Source organism: Alligator mississippiensis, chromosome 1 (genome assembly GCF_030867095.1).
Source record: "Alligator mississippiensis isolate rAllMis1 chromosome 1, rAllMis1, whole genome shotgun sequence".
Taxonomy (NCBI): domain Eukaryota; kingdom Metazoa; phylum Chordata; order Crocodylia; family Alligatoridae; genus Alligator; species Alligator mississippiensis.
In genome coordinates this window covers 345,360,699-345,381,449 of record NC_081824.1, presented here as the reverse complement: position 1 = coordinate 345,381,449, position 20,751 = coordinate 345,360,699, and the positions used below count along the sequence as shown (strand labels likewise).

At 42.5% G+C, this 20,751-nt stretch overlaps 1 protein-coding gene across 7 annotated transcripts in view; it reads right to left on the bottom strand.

Moving 5' to 3' along the window:
- Positions 1–236: 236 nt before the first annotated feature.
- Positions 237–20,751, bottom strand: part of LOC102558564 (interleukin-1 receptor type 1) — a 49,849-nt gene continuing 29,334 nt past the window's right edge. For all 7 annotated transcript variants that reach the window (XM_006269717.4, XM_059721012.1, XM_014600452.3 and 4 more), the window contains exons 7-12: positions 19,425–19,490; positions 14,898–15,018; positions 13,054–13,199; positions 9,505–9,648; positions 7,843–8,007; positions 237–1,062 (exon numbers count right to left, since the gene is read on the bottom strand). In XM_006269717.4, coding sequence (XP_006269779.1) covers positions 665–1,062; positions 7,843–8,007; positions 9,505–9,648; positions 13,054–13,199; positions 14,898–15,018; positions 19,425–19,490 — 1,040 coding nt within the window. In that variant the 3' untranslated portion in view covers positions 237–664. The remainder of the gene's footprint in view (positions 1,063–7,842; positions 8,008–9,504; positions 9,649–13,053; positions 13,200–14,897; positions 15,019–19,424; positions 19,491–20,751) is intronic.

Below are 20,751 nucleotides of genomic sequence, written 5' to 3'. Positions count from 1 at the left end.
AAAAGGAATTTATAATAAAAAATAGCCTTGTAACCTTGCATCACCTGCTGTTACAAGCACTGATCTAGAGACTAGTTGAAGAGCAAGGGAGAGTGTTAAGAGGGCAAAGCATTCTTTAATAGGCTAACACAATGTTCCTTTCTTGTGTTCTCTCCCTCCTCCCCTAGGAAAATATCACAGTGATGTGAGGAGTACAAAGATTCATGTTGCACTGGACTAAATGAGACAGTGATTAATAAATGGCAGCAACTGTAACATTTTATTTCAACCAAAACAACAACTGGCTTCAGGTATTAAAAAGTTTGGATATAAAACAATTTCCTTCATGTATATCCTTTTTAAAATTTTCCAGAGTGGATGTTCTAAAAATGCAAACAATATTTTCTTCCTTTACAAAAATGTTCTCCTCAAGAAGTCCTGCTGTGCTTATTAGTGTCATCACTGCACTATTGATATAATGGTTCAACACGTTCTGCCGATCTGGTCAGAAGAAAGGATAACCAAGTCAATCACCATTTTGTATCTTTAGAGGAAGATAATGAGACATCTTCAGTCCTCAAAGCCTCCAAATGAGATGGCCTGTATATAAACACATACACACAAATATCCTTCATTTAAAAACATTAAAATAAGACTGCTAGGAGCCATTGAAATTGAACATGTGTCATCTTTCCAATACTGGTGTTTGGGGAGAACTAAAAGTTCTTGGTAACAAATGTTGTTCTGAGAAAGCTATATTTGCTCTGGATGGCATTTGGTATCGTACATTTTTCCAGAATTTTGTATTTGCTGAATGAGATCTCTCAGAAAAGTCTCCTTTCCATCGGATGGCCCCATGTTTTTCCTTAACGTATCTGATGGATTCCGGCATGCTTGCGTAGTCCTTTATTTTATTGAGTTCAATCAGAATCACTTTAATTCCATCACGGATAAGAGCATTATACACAGCCAGCTGCTGTTCCGAAGTATCTTCTAACACATTGTAACAAGATGATTCTGGTATTAAAACAATTATAATTCTTCTACTTTGGTGGATTGTTTCATCAACAACGTTGATCACAGCTGTAATCAGAGGAAGAAAAGATTTTCAGTTCCTTCAGAAACATAAAGACTGTTTGTTATTTTCCTGTTTTGGCTGCTTAAGTATCTAAACAAATGCCTGGCTAGTCTTTATTTATAACTATTGTACCCATGACTATACCCAGCTGATCTTATTTACAAAAATGAAACCTGCTGTTCCACATGCAGTTTTGGCTGAAGCTATCTATTGTTATGACGCATATTGGAACCAGTGTCAGGAACAAGCCAAACATGTAAAACCTAAAATTTCTATGAAAGGAAAATCAAAGCAAAATATTTGGTCTCTAAATTGTGCCTGTCCCCAAGGCACAATTTTAGTTGAATACTCAATTTTGGTAAATGGTTGACAGTAATACATTTCAGAGGAAAGGACCCTCCCCAAGCACACACTTTTGAGCAAACTGCTGCTAATATTAGAAAGGCCTAGGAATCACAACCAAAACACACCAGCTAATCTATGCCACAGAGATGCAGTCCATGGCTGCATCTACAGTCATGCCAAGGAACAGCTGTTTTGTGACACTGACTGTGCAAGTAACTCATGACTGCTGCACAAAAGCGTCTTGTCACATTTCCAGCCACACAACGCTACTATGCACTAGTCCCATGACAACTAACATGAATACTCAAGTAGTAAAATAAGTGCTCTGTGCTCCTAAGAAGGTCTTCTGCCAGAGTAGAATAGAAGAGTAAAAAAGAAAAAAAAAAACCCTCTTTCTATCCCACATGGAGTATCATTCCATTAGGGGTGCACCGATAGAGATTTTGGGGGCCAATACCAATAGCTGATATTTAACTAGGCATACTAGCTGATACCAGCTGCACGCAGCTGTATCAGAAATCGGAATGGTAAGTCTGTTGTTGTGGAAGGGCACATGGAAGGGGACGGAGACAGATCAACGCCCCCTGCAGTGAGGGACGGAAGGGGCAGGTGCTGCTCAGCCAGGGTGAGGTGGGACACAGGGCGGAGCTGAAGCTTGTTGGGTGGGCAAGGGGGGTGGCTTCTGCCGCTGTGCACACTCTGGTTGGGGGAGGCAGTGTGTGGCCTCGAATCAGCATGGAGTGGCCGGGCAGGTGAGCTGCATCTGCAGGCTGGAGCCAGAGCTGCTCCAGGCTCTTCTTGGTGGGGGCTGGGCTTGAGGCAGGTGGCAGCAATGCTGGAAGGGGGGCTGCAACCACCCCAAATTTTGCCATAGCCCCTCACCCAGTGCTGCCACTGCCCGCCCAGGACAGTCCCGGCTCAACCTCTGTCTTCCCTCACATGCTGGGAAGAGCCAGGGCTACATCAGGCAGGTGGCAGTGGCACTAGGAATGGGGCTACAACGAAATTTGGGATGGCTGCAGCCCACCTCCCAGCGCTGCCGCTGCCCTCCCCAAGTCCAGTCCCTACCGAGAAGAGGCCAGCACAGCCTCAGCTCCAGCCCACAGCTGCAGCTCACCCACCCGCCCCACTCTGCACAGATCTGGAAGCACAAGCACCCCCCATGCCTTTCCAGGGTGCACAGTGACGGGAGCTGCCACCACCCCACATGACCCCGTGGACAGTCCCCAAGCTGTAGCCTCCAACTCCTGCCCCCCCATAGACTAACCTGAATCCAGCTGCCAGGGCTGTTTCCACCACCCTGCCTGGCTGTATGCTGGCCAGATGCATGTGCACACACACATACACATGGCACCCCCTGCCTCCAATCGCCCTCCCCCGCTCCCCCAGCCCAAAGCAGCTCCTTGCAGGCTGGAACATTGCAAGGGGAAACCCATGCTTTCCAACCGTTTTCTTTTTTAAAGAGGAAAATACGTGTTTTTCTCCTTAAAGAGAGAAAATCTACACTTGTCTCCTTCAAATGAGAAAATCCACATTAGTTCCGCAACAAATAGAAAACCCATATTTCTATTGATAACACAGCAGCTCAGACACTGCTGCTTTTGGGAGCCACTTTGATAGGGGGAGCAGAGGAGCAGCAGTGGCAAGCCCAGCCAGGCAACACAGACCACGTGAAGCCCAGAAATGGGAGGAAGGGCACACCTTTGAAGGAGAAGCTAACTGATTCACTGATGAGTTATTAGGCCACCTGCTGTTTTCCTCTTAGGCTATAAGTACTAGTCCCCGCCTTGCCCTTGTTTGCTCCCCCTCTCCTCCTCCTTGGTCCTCCCTCCCTTCCTCCTGCCTGCCCTGCCACCTGGTTCTTGCAGGGGCACTGCATGGCTTCCCTTCCCCCCTTCCCTGCCACACTGCTCCCACTTGAGCTAAACAATAACTGGTAAAATAGATTGTTATCACTGGGCTTATTAGTTAAACAATTAATAATTGAATCTTTCACATCCCTAGATAAATACTTAGTTTCATCAATGGTATATATTTACTAATAAACTTGTAAAATAATATCATGTATCAAGTACATGGCCCCTAATAAAGAGGTGAGATTACGCTGGGATTATAAGGAAAAATCCTTTTTGGGTCACCCCAAACCGCACATCACTGGCACTAGGGAACACTTCTGAAGAAATCTAAGCATGGCACTACCTGACCCAAAGCTTGGTTTTCAAGTGCTAGCCTGCCAACTGATGGCCCCCACGGGCTGTGCGCTAAATGTTGCCATGAATAAGAAACTGCACTTGGGCTGGGATTATATAGCAAAATCCACTTTGGGTCACCACAAAACATGTCTCTGCCATGGAAGGACTCTCCCTAAAAAGACTAGACAGAGTCCTACTGGACTCAAAGCTCAATTTGAGTCCCAAACTGACAACTGAGAGCCCCTCAGGCCTCTGTAATGAGTTGCCCTGAATAAGGAGCTTTTTGAAGGGATTATCAGGCATAATACTTTTTGGATCACTCCAAACTACACGTCATCAGCTCCAGCGGACTCTTGTGAAAAAGCCTGAGCCCAGCATTTCCCAACCCAAAACCTGGTTTCCACGTGCCAGCCTGCCAACCGACAGCCCCCAGATCAGTGTGCTATTTATATTGCTAATGATAAGGAGCTGCTTTTAGGCTATGATTATGGGGCAAAATCCATTTTGGATCACCCAAAACATCACCACTGAAGGACTCTCCTGAAGAAGCCTGAGCAGATCCCTGCTTGAAACTGAAACTCGGGTTTTTGAGTGCCACTCTGCCAGTTGACACCCACTCTGTAAGGCCTGTATGCTGCTGTTCTGCCAGGCGCTGGACAGTAGTTAGAATAGCTGTGTACAAATATAGGAGTTTTACACCAACTTTCAAATTTATCTCAAGCCCCAACCCAGAAACTCAGTAAAGTAAATTTGAACTGGGTTGTTCAGACCCAAAATCTAAACAAACCTGCCTACTCACAAGCAAATGTTAAATTAAAACACATTACAAAAGAAAAGGGGACCAAGGGTACAGCCTAAGCACAACCTTAACTACTGATGTTTAACAGTAACTCAAAAAAAAAAAAAAAAAATCAATCACAGTCATAGTTCACAGCAAAGCAAACTGGGGAGTTGCCACCTAGCTCAGCGACTGCTGGAGGTCTCCTTCACTCTGCTGGGGGTCTCCTCCACACTGCTGGGGGTCTCTGCCACTCCTCCATGCCTAAATTCAGCTCTTTATTCAGGGCTATGTACATAGCACATAGACCTGGGGAGCCTGTCAGTTGGCAGGCTGGCACGTGAAAAAAAGTCACCCTTCCAGTCAGGCAGTGCTCTGCACAGGATTTTTCAGAAGAATCCCCCAGTGACAGAGATGTGTAGTTTGGGGGGTTTGCACCATAATCCCAGCCCAAACTCATCTCCTTATCCACGGCACACAGGCCTGTTGGAGCATGAATTGGCAGGCTAGCAAGTGAAAACCGAGCTTCAGGTCAGGCAGGGGCCTGCCCAGTCCCCAGTTTGGGGTGACCCAAAAAGGATTTTGCCCCCAAATCCCATCCCAAATACAGCTCCATATTCAGGACAATGTACATGGCACACAGCCCTGGGGGGCTGTCAACAGGTCAGCAGCTACTCAAGATATGTGCTTCTGGTCCAGCAGTGCCTTGTCCAGACTTGTTCACAAAAGTCCCCCTCGTGGCAGAGATTTGCTTTGAGATGACCCTAAAAGGATTTTGCCCAGTAATCCCAGACTAACTCAGCTCCTTATTCGGTGTTTTGTAACTAGCACACAGCCCTGGGGGGCTGGCAGACTGGCTGGCTGGTATGCAAAAAACACTCAGGGTTACATACACAGCTCACAGGCCTGGGGGGCCATACCTTGGTAGGCTGGCATGTGAAAACTGTGCTTTGGATCAGGCAGGAGCCTGCCCACACTTGTTCAGAAGAGATCCCCCATGACGGAAAAGTGTGTTTTTGGGTGACCTGAAACAGGTTTTGACCCATAATCCTAGCTGAGATGCAGCTCCTTATTCAGGGCAGCGTACATAGCACACAGATCTGAGGGCTGTCCGTTATGATACTGGAACACAAAAACTGAACTTCAGGTCAGGCAGCACCCTGCCCAGGCTTCTTTGGAAGAGTCTCCCAGTGGCAGAGACCTGTGGTTTGGGATGACCCAAAAAAGGACTGCCACCCATAATCACAGCCCAAATTCAGCTTCTTTTTCAGTGCTATGTAAATACACACAGGCCTGGGGGGCCATTGGTTGGTAAGCCACCATGCAAAAATTGAGCTTCGTGTCAGGCTGGGACTTGCCCAGACTTCTTCAGAAGAGTCCCCCAGGCATAGAGACATATGGTTTGTGGTGACCCAAAGTGGGCTTTGTCCCATAATCCCAGCCCAAACTCAGCTCTTTCTTTGAGGCAATGTACAATGCACACAGCTCCGAGAGGCTGCCAGTTGGGAGACTGGCATATAAAAACCAAGCTTCAGGTCGGGTAGCGTCCTGCTCAGACTTATTCAGAAGCATTCTCCAGCCATGGAGATGTGTGGTTTCAGGTGACCCAAGTGTTTTGCCCCGTAATCCCAGCCTAATCTCAACTCACTATATAAAGTACATGGCCCTGAATATGATTTTACACTTTATTCTTAAATATATATTTTTTAGGGAATTCTATGTCTTTAACATGCCTAATTCATTTCTATCAACCTTTAATTGCGTAACAATTAGCTTTGAAAAAGGAACCAGGAACCAAGATTAAGGAACTGAGAATAAAGAATCAACTTCAGCCTCATTTGTGATAGGAAGTGGGTTCAGTCATAAATACTATACTTTTTCTTGCATACAACATGCGCATTTTCCCCAAAAAACAGTCACTGGTAATACCAGTGCACATTATATGCAAGAAATATGGTAAGAACAGGTTCTGTTGCTTATTGGGAAAAGCAAAAGTAAACTGCAGTGATCCACAGGGAGCATAACAATGATCAAGCTTGGTTCCCTAGCTGCTGCTATTCAGTTACTTACTACAAAGAAAGATTTTTCTTCTCTCCATTCTGCCTTTCAAAAGCAAGGAGTGTATTTTATTCTGTGTCATATACAAGAAAATAAGGTATTTCCTAAAATAACATTTATTCAAACAATTTGCATTAAACGGATGTAGAATTTTAAACTTCATTCTCAACTCGTATGGTTAAGGGCCTGCAGACCAAGCCCTACAAGGAGAGACTAGAGAAACTGGACCTTTTCAGCCTCCGCAAGAGAAGGTTGAGAGGCGACCTTGTGGCTGCCTGTAAGTTCATCACGGAGGCACAGAAGGGAATTGGTAAGTATTTATTCACCAAGGCGCCCCCGGGGCTTACAAGAAACAACGGCCACAAGCTAGCAGAGAGCAGATTTAGACTGGACATTAGGAAGAACTTCTTCACAGTTCGAGTGGCCAAGGTCTGGAACGGGCTCCCAAGGGAGGTGGTGCTCTCCCCTACCCTGGGGGTCTTCAAGAGGAGGTTAGAAGAGTATCTAGCTGGGGTCATCTAGACCCAGCACTCTTTCCTGCTTATGCAGGGGGTCGGACTCGATGATCTATTGAGGTCCCTTCTGACCCTAACATCTATGAATCTATGAATAATCTTAGAGTGGCCCAGATAGTTTTGCAAGCATTATATAAAATAGTCCACAAGCAAGTCTGAGTATTTCCACACACCCCTTTTCCTCAGGAAACCAGTAGGAGATTTCTCCTAGCTTTCAGCACCAGGTACCTTTCTGTACCTTAAATGTCAGAATATTTTTTTTTTTAAAAAGGATTTCTCCAGAATTTCTTTTATTTTAAAGACTATTGCAGAACATTGTTCTGATCACAGTGACCTCATGATACTGAGGAAAACAAAATCTGTGCATATCACATTTTTCCAAATGAACCACTCCTATTTTATTTGTTCTACGTGGGCTTCTGCCAGAGTCAAAAAGTAAAGGGCATTCACACCAGAAGTGTAGACACTTTATAGTGATTTGCACACTATATGCCCTTCCCACCATCCTTGTTTTCCACTTGGTTCTCTCTTGTCAGCCTCAAGGATTGCCCGTTTTCCTTCTTATCAGCTCTCTACTCCCAGCTGCTCCAAGCTAGTTGCATGGTAATGGAAAGGCAGGACTGACTTCAGATGAACAGGGGGAACAACCTCACCATTAACAGGAAGAGAGGAGCAGACAACTGAGCAGGGAAAAGCACTGGAGCAGCGAAAGCACCTACTACAGTGGTCCCATAATGGCCATGAAAAAGGAGGCATGGGAATAAGAAGGCCTGCACTAACTAGACCACATGCAAGATCAGCACACAAGTTTCATTACCTTGTGTTTCAATTATCCTTGAAGCTTACATTTGAAGCCAGTGAAAGAAAACATTGATATTCCAATTTTAAAGAGCTTACCTTCCCCTGGTAAATCATCCCTTCCCAATATGAAGAGATTATAGCCACACTGCCTCTCTAAAACTTCTGGCAGCATCTTCAGTGCAAAAATATCTGGCGAGTAGATGCAGCTTACTTGATTTTTTGGATAAAGAACATATGCATCATAGAGCTTCCCATCTGAAACTGAAGAGTAAGAATATGATTACGATCAACAAGATGTTTTAGGAAAATGATAGTTTCCCTGCCCTTTACACTGCTTTGGTTCCTAATCCTAGAATTAAAAAGACAGCGGTGTAAATAAAAATAGAAATAACTATAGACTTCAGTTTCCAAACTTGACTAAGACAAGAAAAAGCCTTAAAGCTGACTACCTTCAAACATTCTTTTTTATCTGCTAAATAAATGCAATATCACCAAGTATCTGGAATTTAATTGTTACAATACCTCAAATTAATTTACATTCAAAAGTTGTCTATACCTAGATGTTTACTCTTTATGACCAAATCTAAAAGAGAAACATCAACCCACCCCCGGTCGAAAAACACTCCATCACTGCCCACAAAAAAATCCCCAATATTTTAAGATCTGGAAAATAAATTATTTTAAGCAAATGTTACAATAGGCTAAATTTAATAAATTTTACATAATTCCAGTAACAACCCCAATGCACTTAAATAAATGCATTTTACTTCTATAACAGTAAACTTCCTTTTAGGCACTCATAATTGGTCAAGACACCATCAGCCTGTTCTCTCATATGTTGCTCTCCCATTAATGTTAATCGAAATCCAGGCACGTACAGACAGTAAAAAAAAAAAAAAAATTACAAAAACTATGGATGTGAGAGAACAGGCTTCAGGCAGACATTTTCATTTGTCCTTTCCTGCTTTCATAAAAATACATTTTCATATAATCTGTTATTGCTCTTATAAGATTAGTAATTAAAAACCATGGTAAACCATTGCTGTGCAGCTTTGAGTACATACTGTATGAAAGAAGCATACTTCAGCAACTTCTAAGGCAATGAGCAATATGCTGATTAGGATGAAGTCTAGATTTCCGAAAGAACAGCCTGGATGATACTACCAAAACACATAAGCCAGTGAGACTAGTTCTCTGCCTAATGGATGTAGACTGCTTTCTAAATGATTTAAAAGTTTGAGAAGCAAAATTTGTTTTGGTGATATCTTTTATTGGATCAAGTATGTAGTTGGGAGAGATGGTAGACAAGTGTTGAGTAGAACTCAGAGGTAGGAGTGGACCAGGGAAGTTATACGGATTGCACCATAGCCCACCTGTCTGAGGAATGATATAAGCAAAGCTTTATTTACATGCGAGTTCTGACTCCTCATAGAATAGCTGCAATGAGCCTATATTTTCCTCTCTGCAATAAGCTTTCAGACACAAGCATCTTTCATATCTGAGGAAGAAGCAGGTGCATCTTAAGCTAAATATTGGTCTGGCACAGTTACAATAACACCCCTGCCTTAGAAGTCTGAAATATCTACATTAATTTTCTAACATAATCAAAATATGCTATTCACTTTAGATAATCCCAAATAGGATTATTGACATTCCACTAAGGTCATTTGCATTTATTGTACATTATACACAGAGTTTGTTCTGTTAAAACCATGGCCTATAGTCTCAACAAATAACTATATGGATACACAGACCAACCTTTTTTAAACAGGAAAATATGACAGGATTTCCGGTACCAGAGCACAATGTCAATTTTGAAAAGCTTGTAAATAAGCACAGCTAAAACTATTACAAATACCAATGAAATTCCTCCTCCAATCAGGTATCCATGAATATTTGGAACTGCAATAGAAAGTGGGACAAAAAAAAATATATATTGGACATAAAATATAAATTGCGGCATATGTCAAACATAAAACATCTCGTCAATTCTAGCAATCTTTCTTCAAACTGCCTACCTGCACAAGGATTCAGAATTAATAATCAGCAAACAAAACTGGATTTTCCCTGTATTGTTTCAACAAGGACTATTACAGGCAGATATTCTACTGAAGTTAGAATGCTTGCCATCTAGTCCCAATGGAGGAAACCTTCCAGGCAAAAAATAACTCACAAATAAATCCTATTTTCCAAATCAAAACAAAATTCTAGTATTTCTTTATATACAACAGCTAAATCTACATTCTCATACAAGCTTCTGTTGTTAAAAAGTAGCACAATTGTGGAAAAACAATAAAATAAAGAGGAACATATGAATGTGTTCTATTGGTTCTCCATTAGGCTGAACACTCTTTAGGGAAATGACTATCATTTACTAACCGACTACACAGTTTCTAGGACAACACGAGCTCAATATGGTAGAGGTTTCTAGAACACTATAGTATAAGCAACAATGAGCAAAAAAATCCTCCTAACTTCAGTCAGACCTCTGGAAACACAGGACCTATGAAAACAAGCCATATTTACATGACTAAATATGGTTTTAGGAGTATAATTTTAGGCACCCAATTTTGAACAGAGTTTTAAATAATAAGAGGAGGAGATTAGGACCAGCTACAAATAGTGATTTTGTGGCATTAACTACAGAATTCGAAAGAAAACTTAAATAAATTCTAGAAAAAATTCTACTATGTTTCTATAGCATGGATTACTACAATCAAATCTCTGAGAGAGAGGTCAAGTAGAGCACACAGTCAGAAAACATCCCAAAGAGATGCAGTGTCCCTGTAGGCTAAATTCTCCTGAAATTTATGTTGTCTCTACTGTGGGATATGTTTAGTCTCCTACACACAAAGAGTGCTTGGGAAGGTGTTTTTGTCTGATGAAGTGTCTTTAAACATGAGAAGTTTCTCATGATGATATAATCAGAAAAGACGGAGAGGGAAGAGACCCCAAGAGCTGATCTAGACCAAGCTTCTGGTCCAAGCAGGATCATCTCTGCCCAAACGATCCCAAATGAATGTTTTATCTAACCTGCAAATATCTGCATTTGATGTGTACTTTGGGATCCTTCAATTTCTGTGTAACAGAGTTTAGGGTGAGCTTCGTTACTCAGAGGGGCATGGGCAACAGCAAAGCAGTGGGCAAATGGCTGCAACCCCAATCAACCTATTTGGGAACAGGGCCCAGCTGTTTCCTATGAGAGCATGGCCCTGAGCAGTGAAGCCAGCAGTCTGCTGCTGGCAGCCAGGATACCACCGGGCAGAACTGCTGCTCACAACACTGGATGAGGGGGATTATGAGCCTAGGGTAAGGCAGGGGATGGGGCTTGGAGCCCAGAGTGGGAGCTTGGAGCCCAGGATAAGGCTGGGTGTAAGGCCATGGATGCCATCTGCGAGGCATGGGAAACAGTAGGGGAGAGGTCGGAGCCGTGTCCAGGGGCCCTTGGCATCAGGGCAAGTAAATGGGCAGCCTCTCACCTGACTGACATCTCAATCATTATCATCAAGGTATGGCAGGTGAAGAAGTTGGGTGACAAGTGGACAGGCCAACGATTAGATCAGCCCAGGGACGCCCACTTGTTACATTGTGGCATCATTTAAACTTCTCGTTGTTATGACACCTATTTCCACAAGTTTTTAAATGAAAAAAACAGTACAGAGAAACTGTAGCACTCCACGTCTTTAAAGTATGACCATATTTATCCAAATCCAAGATGATTTCAAATTTAAGATCATCCCTCCCCCCCCCCCAAAAAAAAATTAGATTCTATACATGGAAAATTATTAATTTGTTCCAATTTTCCATACATATAATCTAATTGTTGTGGGTCATCTTAAAGTCTGTCCCCTGCACTGCTGTTGCAGGGATAGCAACAGATCCCTGCCCCCTTGCCTATGCCCCCTACCCCCATGCTGCCTGACCCTTCAGTGTCTCTCCCCAGCTCTTGCCCCTGTCCACCCACCATGTGACCCCCTGCCACCTGCATCCCCATGTTTGTGCCTGACTCACCTGCCCCCTGTCCCATCTGCCACCTGCTCCCTAGGCTCTGCACCAGTTCCTGTTCCCCCCCTGCCACCTGTTCCTGGTAGTGGAGTGGTGGCTTGTCACCATGGCTGCTGGAGCCACTGTGCTGAAGTGGCTTTTGAACCCAGAGGAAGAACACTGCCACCACTTCCTCCCCCTCCTCCCCCGCTTCCCAACCATTTCCCATGTTGTCTATTGGAGTTGCTAGCAATTTGAGTTGAGTGTCCAAAGATTCCAAATTTGGCAGCTGGCAAGGAGATGGAGGTGAAAGCAACAGTGGCATTCACCCCTGGGATCCTAAGCTGTGACAACACAGCATCATTGGCTGCAACAATGACAAGCCCCGCTGGCCAAAATTTAACCCCTCATGGACCATCACTTAAACAGCCTTTAACAAAAATAAGACCGGGAAAGTCAAATGTGACCAGGGAAATTAAATCTCTAGAGAGAAAAAGGCAGCGAGCGTTCTAACCCATAAGTGGTAAGTTTAACAGATTTCATAGACATTAGGGGCTAGAAGGGACCTCGTGAGATCGAGTCCATCCCCTACACCATAGGCAGGACATCTGCAGGGAGCAAATAATCCCAGCAAGATAAACATCCAAACTCATCCTTTTGAATGAGTCCAGAGTAGGTGCCTGTACCACCTCTGTGGGGAGTCTGTTCCAGACTTTGGACACTCAGACTCCAAAGAAGAAGTTATTCGTTATATTGAGTCTGAATGGGCCTTCTAGAAGTTTGTGGCCATTACACCTACCTATCCCTCGGGGGGCCCTGATGAACAAGTATTCCAGATCCTGATGCACCCCCCTTATATACTTATAGGCAGCCACCAAGTCCCCCTAAGCCTTCTCTTCGCCTAGCTGAAGAGTCCCATGTCCCTCAGCCTCTCCTCGTAAGGCTTGCTCTCTTGGCCTTTGATCATATGTGTGGCTCTCCTCTGAACTCTCTCTCCAGAAGCCATATCTAGAAAAGGCTAAATCATATGTTTGCTTTAAGATATTGACAGAAAAAAGTGTTTCATTAATAGTTTATAAAAGAATGATTTTTTTTTTAAGTTCAGAATTTAATAAATTTAAATAAAATTATTTAAATCTGGCAACAACAAGGATTTATAATGCATTAGCTAACACACATATATAATTACAACATATCAGTCCTATTTAATCAAGTTATTTTTGCAGCTGAATTCAGCTAGTGTCAACCATTTTCCTGAATTGTTCCCTTTATGTTAATTTATCAGGTAAGAACAGTAATTATTGAAATAATGCTCAGCCTTACCTGGGTGTTCTAGTTTGATGTATACTGTAGTATGTCCATGGGGATAAAAAACATGACAGAAAAATTTATACAAGTAATCTTTATTGGTCACTTTTGAGATGTTGAATTTTGCTCCAGCTATAAGTAGTCCATGGGAAGACTGTTTCCTACCATCATAAGAAATAAAATACCAATAAGTAAATTAAACATTAAGATTTCAATGTGTACTAGAGAGATCTGTCTGCAAATATAATAAAATTAATTTTTCACCTCAAAAATGTATTAAGTAAATTCAGATTGCTTGCAAGCAAACATTAGCTCCCTGATATTGGGATTCAAGACTAGAGTTTATTGGGAATTTCCCATTCATTTTTTTAACAATTTTTTAGAAAATTTGGAGGTTACAGGAGGGGGGAAATGCTAATTAATTCAAACAAAAATATATACATTCTTCAGAAAATGTTTCTCAGGTCTAGGATAGGAGTTCCAGAAGATGCAGATGAAAAAGAAACTCTCAAATGCACCTTCCCTCAAACAGCCCATAGACCAACTATCAGGGTACTCATCTGAAACATAGGAAACTTAGGTTCCCACATCCAAAGCTTACATGAAGCCAACTGCAGACTTCTGTCTATTCTGCAGACTGTAGCCACCTAATGCATTTTTACACAATCAAGTGCCACAGGGCCGGGTGCTGTAACGCTTGTAGTTGTGTAAGTGGTGAAATGCGTGTCAGTGCTAAGAAAATGGCAGCGGTGCACTTTTGAACTAAAAACACATAGAAGGTGGTTTAGTTCAAAAGTGCACCGCCGCCATTTTCTGCGCGCTGACATGCATTTTGCTGCTTATACAACAACTGCACACGGCACAGCACAGTTCACATCAGCTTACTTTTGGAGCAGACTTGATTAATCAGATCCCAATATCAGAGATTAATCAAGTCTGCTCCAAAGCAGCAGATCTCCGGTACATCACGGAACAAAAAAGTATGCGTATAAATGCCCCTAGCCATGGAGGCAAAAAGCTCAGTATCTGCCAATTTACTCTGCCACATTTTTGGCCAAGGCACAAAATAATGGATGTATTGGTGTCTTAGTTTTTACCCTGAATAAAATGCAAGACAACAAGGCTTAGAGGCAATTGACCAAAATGCATGAGACTATAGTGCAACAGAAAGCTTCTTGTCCTGAAGGAGCTTGCAGAAAAAGTAAAATTAAACTTATAAACAGTTTTCCTAAGATGAAGGTCAACCTTTACTTGAACTTCCCAAAATAATGAAAGAAAATACTCTATGAGGGTTTTCAACCTTTTTTGATCAGGGTACCCCCGGCAGCCAGTCAAGAAGCAGGGAGTCCCTTGGCATCCAGTTGACCAGATGGGGGAGCGGTCCCCCAGCAGCCAGTCGATGAGTTGCCAGGCGGCAGTGAAACCGGAAATGCTGCCAGCGAAACTGGAATGCCTCTTGTTTCTTTGTATGGCTGCCTTCCAAAGTACCCCCAGGGGTACATGTACCCCTGGTTGAAAATCCCTGCTCTATGAAACATTTTTTACAAGATCAGCTGATTTAACTGCTTTAATCTTAAAAGACTGTAACCATTTATTGCTGGCTGTAAATGTACTGAACTGGTTTAGAAAATAGTGTTGATTTATACTGCAGAGAAAACTTTCAACTCTCTACTCTTTATTGGAAACTAGGTGAGTGTCAAGAATGTTTCATCTTACTTTTTATGTCCTACAATTTGGATAGCTGCAGAGACAACAAAGATTACTAGGTGGATTCACAGCTAGTGGACTGATTCACAGCAAATAATTTAAAGCATCTTAGTCAGCAATCCATGTGCAATTTAATGTGCAAAAATACTTACTCATAGAACTCTTCCTTGTATGTGTTATCAAAACTATCAACATCACTGTTATTGACTTGCCAGTAAGGAGTCAAGCCATCTATGCCACTTGATACATTACAATCTATGACCACGTGAGATCCTAAATAAAACATTTAAATATAACAATTAAAAATCTTATATTACGTAAGGGGAATGACAGAAGTATGTAAGCAGTTTGGGATACCAAAAAAGTTACCTAACAACAGACTAATTTTTCCAGACATACTCCATACTTAACGTACAAACATTGCATATGCTTAACCCTCAATCTTTGGGGCAGCAATATTCATTGGGACGCACAAGCACACAGGGAGCCTGCTCCAACGTGCTGGAAATCCAGCACGTTGGAGCAGACACGATTGAGTCTGTTGGACCACAAAGCCTCACACGTCACGTGCATCAGTGGCACAGCACACTTCCACGTTGAGAAAATGACGGCAGCGTGCTTTGAACTAAAACACATATGACGTGCTTCAGTTCAAATTGCATGGCTGCCATTTTCTCAGCACAGAGGTGCATTACACTGCTGATACAGGTGCTTCTGACAGTACCAGGAGCTTTTAATTAGCACGGCTTCCTAATTAAAAGCGGCCAGCACCACATCAGGAGCACATGTAAAAATGCCCAAAAGGCCTAAATATTACTCAATTTCTAAGCCACCATAGAATCTTATGAGATCCCACAGTAGCAGGGAAGAAGGGCAGGTTTTGGCTTATATATGGATAATATAACTTGAATCACTCTAGATATTGTAAGACATGTTACTTTTTCATCCTTCAAGGGCTTGCTTTTTGTATGCCACCCTTGGTGATCCACAAGCAGTAATCTGATGAAAGAAGCTGGAGCTGAGGGTTCAATTAAATACAGACAATATTGGAATTCTGCCAAAGCAGTACCAGGTTTAAATACTTCTACTGAGGAATAACATTTAGTAAAAGTATGGCTTGAACTCCAAGTAGCTGCTTGGCAGATGTCTGAAAAGGGTAGTCAAAGAATCTGTCTGAGCCTTTGTGGAAGTGAACCCTTCACTAAACTGGGGAATTTAATATAGCACAGTACCCACCTGGACAGCCTCTGGGTTGATATTGCCCAATCCTTCATTCTCATCCCAAATGCTATTAGTGTCTACGGGAAATCTTGAAGCATTTGTACCTTTGTAAATAGAAGGGGGCCTGTTGCACATCTCATGTCTGCTTAGCTTTACCTTGTTTACTATGTAGTTTGGGAAAATATATTGCTAAATAACTTCATTTGGCTTAAATGTCCATAATTACTTTGGTTAGCACTTTGTGCTTGAAAAATTACTTCATCCCCTAAGGAATGCAGTACAGGAAAGTGTTTACACATTATTTCCCCTCAGTTCTAGCTGATGAAAGTGCTACCAAAAAGTAAGTTTTCATACGTAAGTGCAATAGGGAATAGGCTGTTGGGGCTTCAAAAATGGGTGAGACATGACACAAGCCCAATCAGATCCTCTAATGCAGATACATGAACTAGTGAAGATGTATAAATCAAGTCATTAAGGAACCTGAATATAGCAGGGTGGGAAAAACTGTAGCTTCCAGTGAGAGGAGGATATGTAGAAATAGTTGCTAATGTGGTCCCCAACAGTGTCCCTATTCTCTGTAGAGCTCAACAGCCCAAGATATTAGTGGAGATCTTGAAGCCAACACTGTTCACACCAAATCTTGAATCTCTTCCCACTTAGCAACATAGGGCATTTATACACATACTTTTTTGTCCCGCAACGGACCAGAGAGCCTTTGCTTTGGAGCAGATTTGATTAATCAAGCCTGTTCCACATGCAAGCCGACGTGAACTGCGCTGTGCTGCGTGCAGTTGTATAAACGGCGAAATGTGTGTCAGCACGCAGAAAATGGAGGTAGTGCGCTTTTGAACTAAAGCGCCTTCTATGTGTTTTAGTTCAAAAGCGCACCACCACCATTTTCTGTGCTGGATTATGACATGCTGAGGCATGCTAAAATATGTCCAGTTTAAGAGGCCCCATATGATGAAAATAATCCACAAAAAATGATTTTCATGAAATTGAAAGATGAATTATTGTTATTTCTGCACAAATTTATGAACTCAATATGAATAATAACTGTGGAACCATATATGTTCTAGCAAATTGCCCATCAATAATGACCGGGGTGGGGGAGAGGGGGGTGCAGAGACAGAGCACCGCCACCCCCTCTCGGGGGGGAGTAGAGAGGGGAGGTTGCATGCGGCGACTGCTGCCACCACCCACCCCCCTGCACTGCTGCCACTCTGCATCTGACCTCGTGCCACACCCACCCCTCGCTCTGCATCCAGCTGCAAAACAACCCTCCTCCCCACTCCCCAATCTGTGTGGGGTGGTGGTGCTCCGTACCCACCCGCCCTGCCCTTCTCAATGCAGCAACTGGCTGGAGCCACACCCCCCATGAGCATTGTGGACAGACACAGACAGACTAAGCCCTTTATGTTTCTATATATCTATAGATAAATATTTTTATCATATTAAAATGAAAATTTCCAGGTTTTTTTTTCTTATTATTTAGAGGCCACTCATATTGTGAGGCCCTAAGCTGTAGCTTAATTATTTTAAGCCTAAATCCAGCACTGGCTAACACACACTTCGCCACTTATATAACTGCGAGCGTTGCAGAGCCGGGCACTTTTTAAAGTGCCCAGTGTTGTGGCGCTTGCATGTGTAAAAGTGCCCATAGATTAGTTTCCTAGAATCTTTCTTGTTCTCACACAGCAGCATAGGAAAGAGTCTACCAAAATAATCTATTCCAGATAAAACCATTCCTGACACCTAAGGAACAAGATCTCAATTAGAGCTGGATGGTTGGAGGGAGGGTTTGGCTGTAACTTTTCGAAGAAAAATGAAAAACTGAACACCGGAAAGTTTTGCAGATTTATAATTGATCCCAAAAAGCTTATCGAAAAAAAAAAAAAGGAAAAGAAAAAGAAGAGTCAAAGATATTTCAACATTTCCTAACGAAAATATTTTGATTCAAAATTACCACATTTCAATACTTCTTTCAATTAGATTAAAACCACTATATGCTCAAAAATGCAAACAAAACAATATTTTTAATTTTTATTTTTTGGAAGTGCTTTCTCAGATCCAATATCTATGTCTGTCATCTAAACTCAGGCTGTATGGTACAGGGAGGCAAGAATTGGGTGAAAGAAGTTTCTATTGTCAAGTGGTATCTTAAAAGAGGTAAGGGTTTTTGATGGACAAACAAAAACATCAAATCCAGGTAGTAAAAACTGCCTCAACCATGTATGCGGGAGGATCAGTTCACAAAACTCAGTATGAGAAAAGAGATTGTCCAGCTGAGCTGATACAGAAGGTAGGTAGATTTGCACCTTAGAAACTAACCAAAGTGTGTGGATATATACATATATACTATATACACACTATTTTTGCCTTTTTCCAATCTTCTGAAACTTCACCTGGTCTCTGTGAGTTCTCAAAAAGCAATAGCCAATGCCTTTGCAATTACCTTGGCCATCTCTGTGTGCTACAGGATGACTCTCATCAAGTCCTACCAGGGGTGGAGTCACACCCACATTCACTGCCAATACACTGCTGAGAGCTCTGGTCTCAGCCATCACACACATGCACAGAGAGCCCACTGCAGGTGTGCAGTGAGGTCTCTACCATCACTACATGCCGCATTTTCCCCATCCCCATCCATTCTACTGATTTGAAAGCATCCAGCCTCAGCAATCTCTAACCAGTTCTCTCCCTGTACTAGGTTGGTTATCTATTCTCACTGCTAACTGAGCTTATGATCTGACAATGAATCTGTTTTGAAGGATGACTTAAAGGCATAAAACCTTTCAACCTTCTCCACATTGTCCATTACTAGCTTCCCCTTCCCACTCAGTAAGGCACCTATGCTTTCTTGGTCTGTCTCTTCTAATACAATTCAAATTCTACTTCAAATATAATTATATAATGCTTCTTATTGCCTTTTGTATGTCTTGCTATTTTCATCTTAGTCCCAGAACCAGAACCAGGATTCCAATTAGAGAAAAATAAGTTTTGGCAGATTCTACTTATTTTATTTTAATAAAACAATTTAAAAAGATTCACAATACATAATTAGTGCACACTAATAATATGCATATATATAAAATAAATAAACAAACAAACAAACAAACGAAATCTCAATGTTAAGGAGTTCTCTCTCACACTTCGGGGTCATAAGAAGAAGTTGAATAACACACTTGTTCTGCTTTTTATAGCAAAAGTACATCATAAAGAGGATTAGGCAAATGTGTTTTTCCAGCTGACACTATCACCCAGAAAACTCTGATCTCAAGCCTGCACTCCCTCAGTGGAATACATATGCATAAGCAAGCAAAAAAAGCCTCAGATCCTCAGGCAAAGTCTTGGGCCTACTGAAGTCAGTAAGTTTTGCCACCGACTTCAAAATGGCCAGGAGTTCAACTGTAGTATGCAGTACTGCAGTAGCCCTTTGTCAAAAGAGAATTACTTACCAAAGTCTACTTTAATAGTGTTGTTGTTTGGATAAATAAACTCTGGTTTTTTCTTCACTGGAGTTTCTAACAAAGAAGATTATCATAATTATCATTAGCATTATTATTAAATGTTATCAAACAACCAATACTTATTCCACAAGCTACTATAACATTACTATTTCTGCAGTGTTCTTTTTTATTACTACTTGGCAACAGTGTTACTAGCTAGCATAATTATCAATATACTTAAAGGAATTTCCAAATTGTCATTTGTATACTTCTAGCAATTTGTTATTATTTGGCCAAAGGGGTTAACTCTAAAAGGTAAAACTTAACACAACATTTAATTGTAATACATAAAAATTCTTGCAAGAGTAACTGGTAAGAAGTAGAGACAAGATACTTCTTGGATGTTAACCATTCATCTGCTTCACATATATTTTAAATCACGGGCACTCAACCTTTCTGCCTGAGGGACTGGCTGGGCAGTGCCCGGTCCACCTGTGGGCCAGATCCAGCAGGTAATCTCAATTCAGTGCCTGGGGCAGGCATGGTGGGGCCTCATCCAGGTGCACAGAGTGGGCTGGGGGGCAGCTGAACCCCAACCTGGCCTTCTAGGGAATGGGGACTTGACCCACCCCTGCTGGGGGGGTGGGCAGGCAGGGGGCTGACACAGCCTCAACCTGGCCACACAGGGAGGGGGACAGGGGCTTGCCTTGGCCCAAGCCCAGCCCCACAGGGCTTGGGGTTTGGGAGTTTGACAGCAGGGAAGGTTGCTGTATTAATTGCCATCAGTCCCCCGCTACCAAATTTTCCAACCTGCATTTGGCCCATGGGACAGAGATTGAGCACCCCTGTTTTAATCTACTAAAGTAGATTAGTTTAATCTACTTGCATCTGTATTCCTAGACAAAGACCAAGACAAATCTCCCGATCAGATCATAGACAGAGGAGGGACACCAGCCCAACAATTGTTAGTGCAGACTTAGTGAAGGGGCACTTGGAGGGGCTGGATGGGTTCAAATCAGCAGGCCCGGATGAACTTCATCCAAGGGTACTGAAGGAATTGGCCAGTGTCATAGCAGAGCCTCTGGCACGGCTGTTCAAGCACTCATTGTGCTCTGGTCAGGTCGCAGAGTACTGGAAAAGGGCCGATGCGGTCCCTATTTTCAAGAAGGGGAGGAGGGAGGAACCAGGAAACTATAGGCCAGTTAGTCTTACCTCTATCCTTGGGAAAACTCTGGAAAAAATCATTAAGGATCACAAATGTGGGAGCCCAGCAGGGGAAATAATGCTGAAAGGAAAATCAGCATGGGTTCATTGCAGGTAGATCCTGCCTGACTAA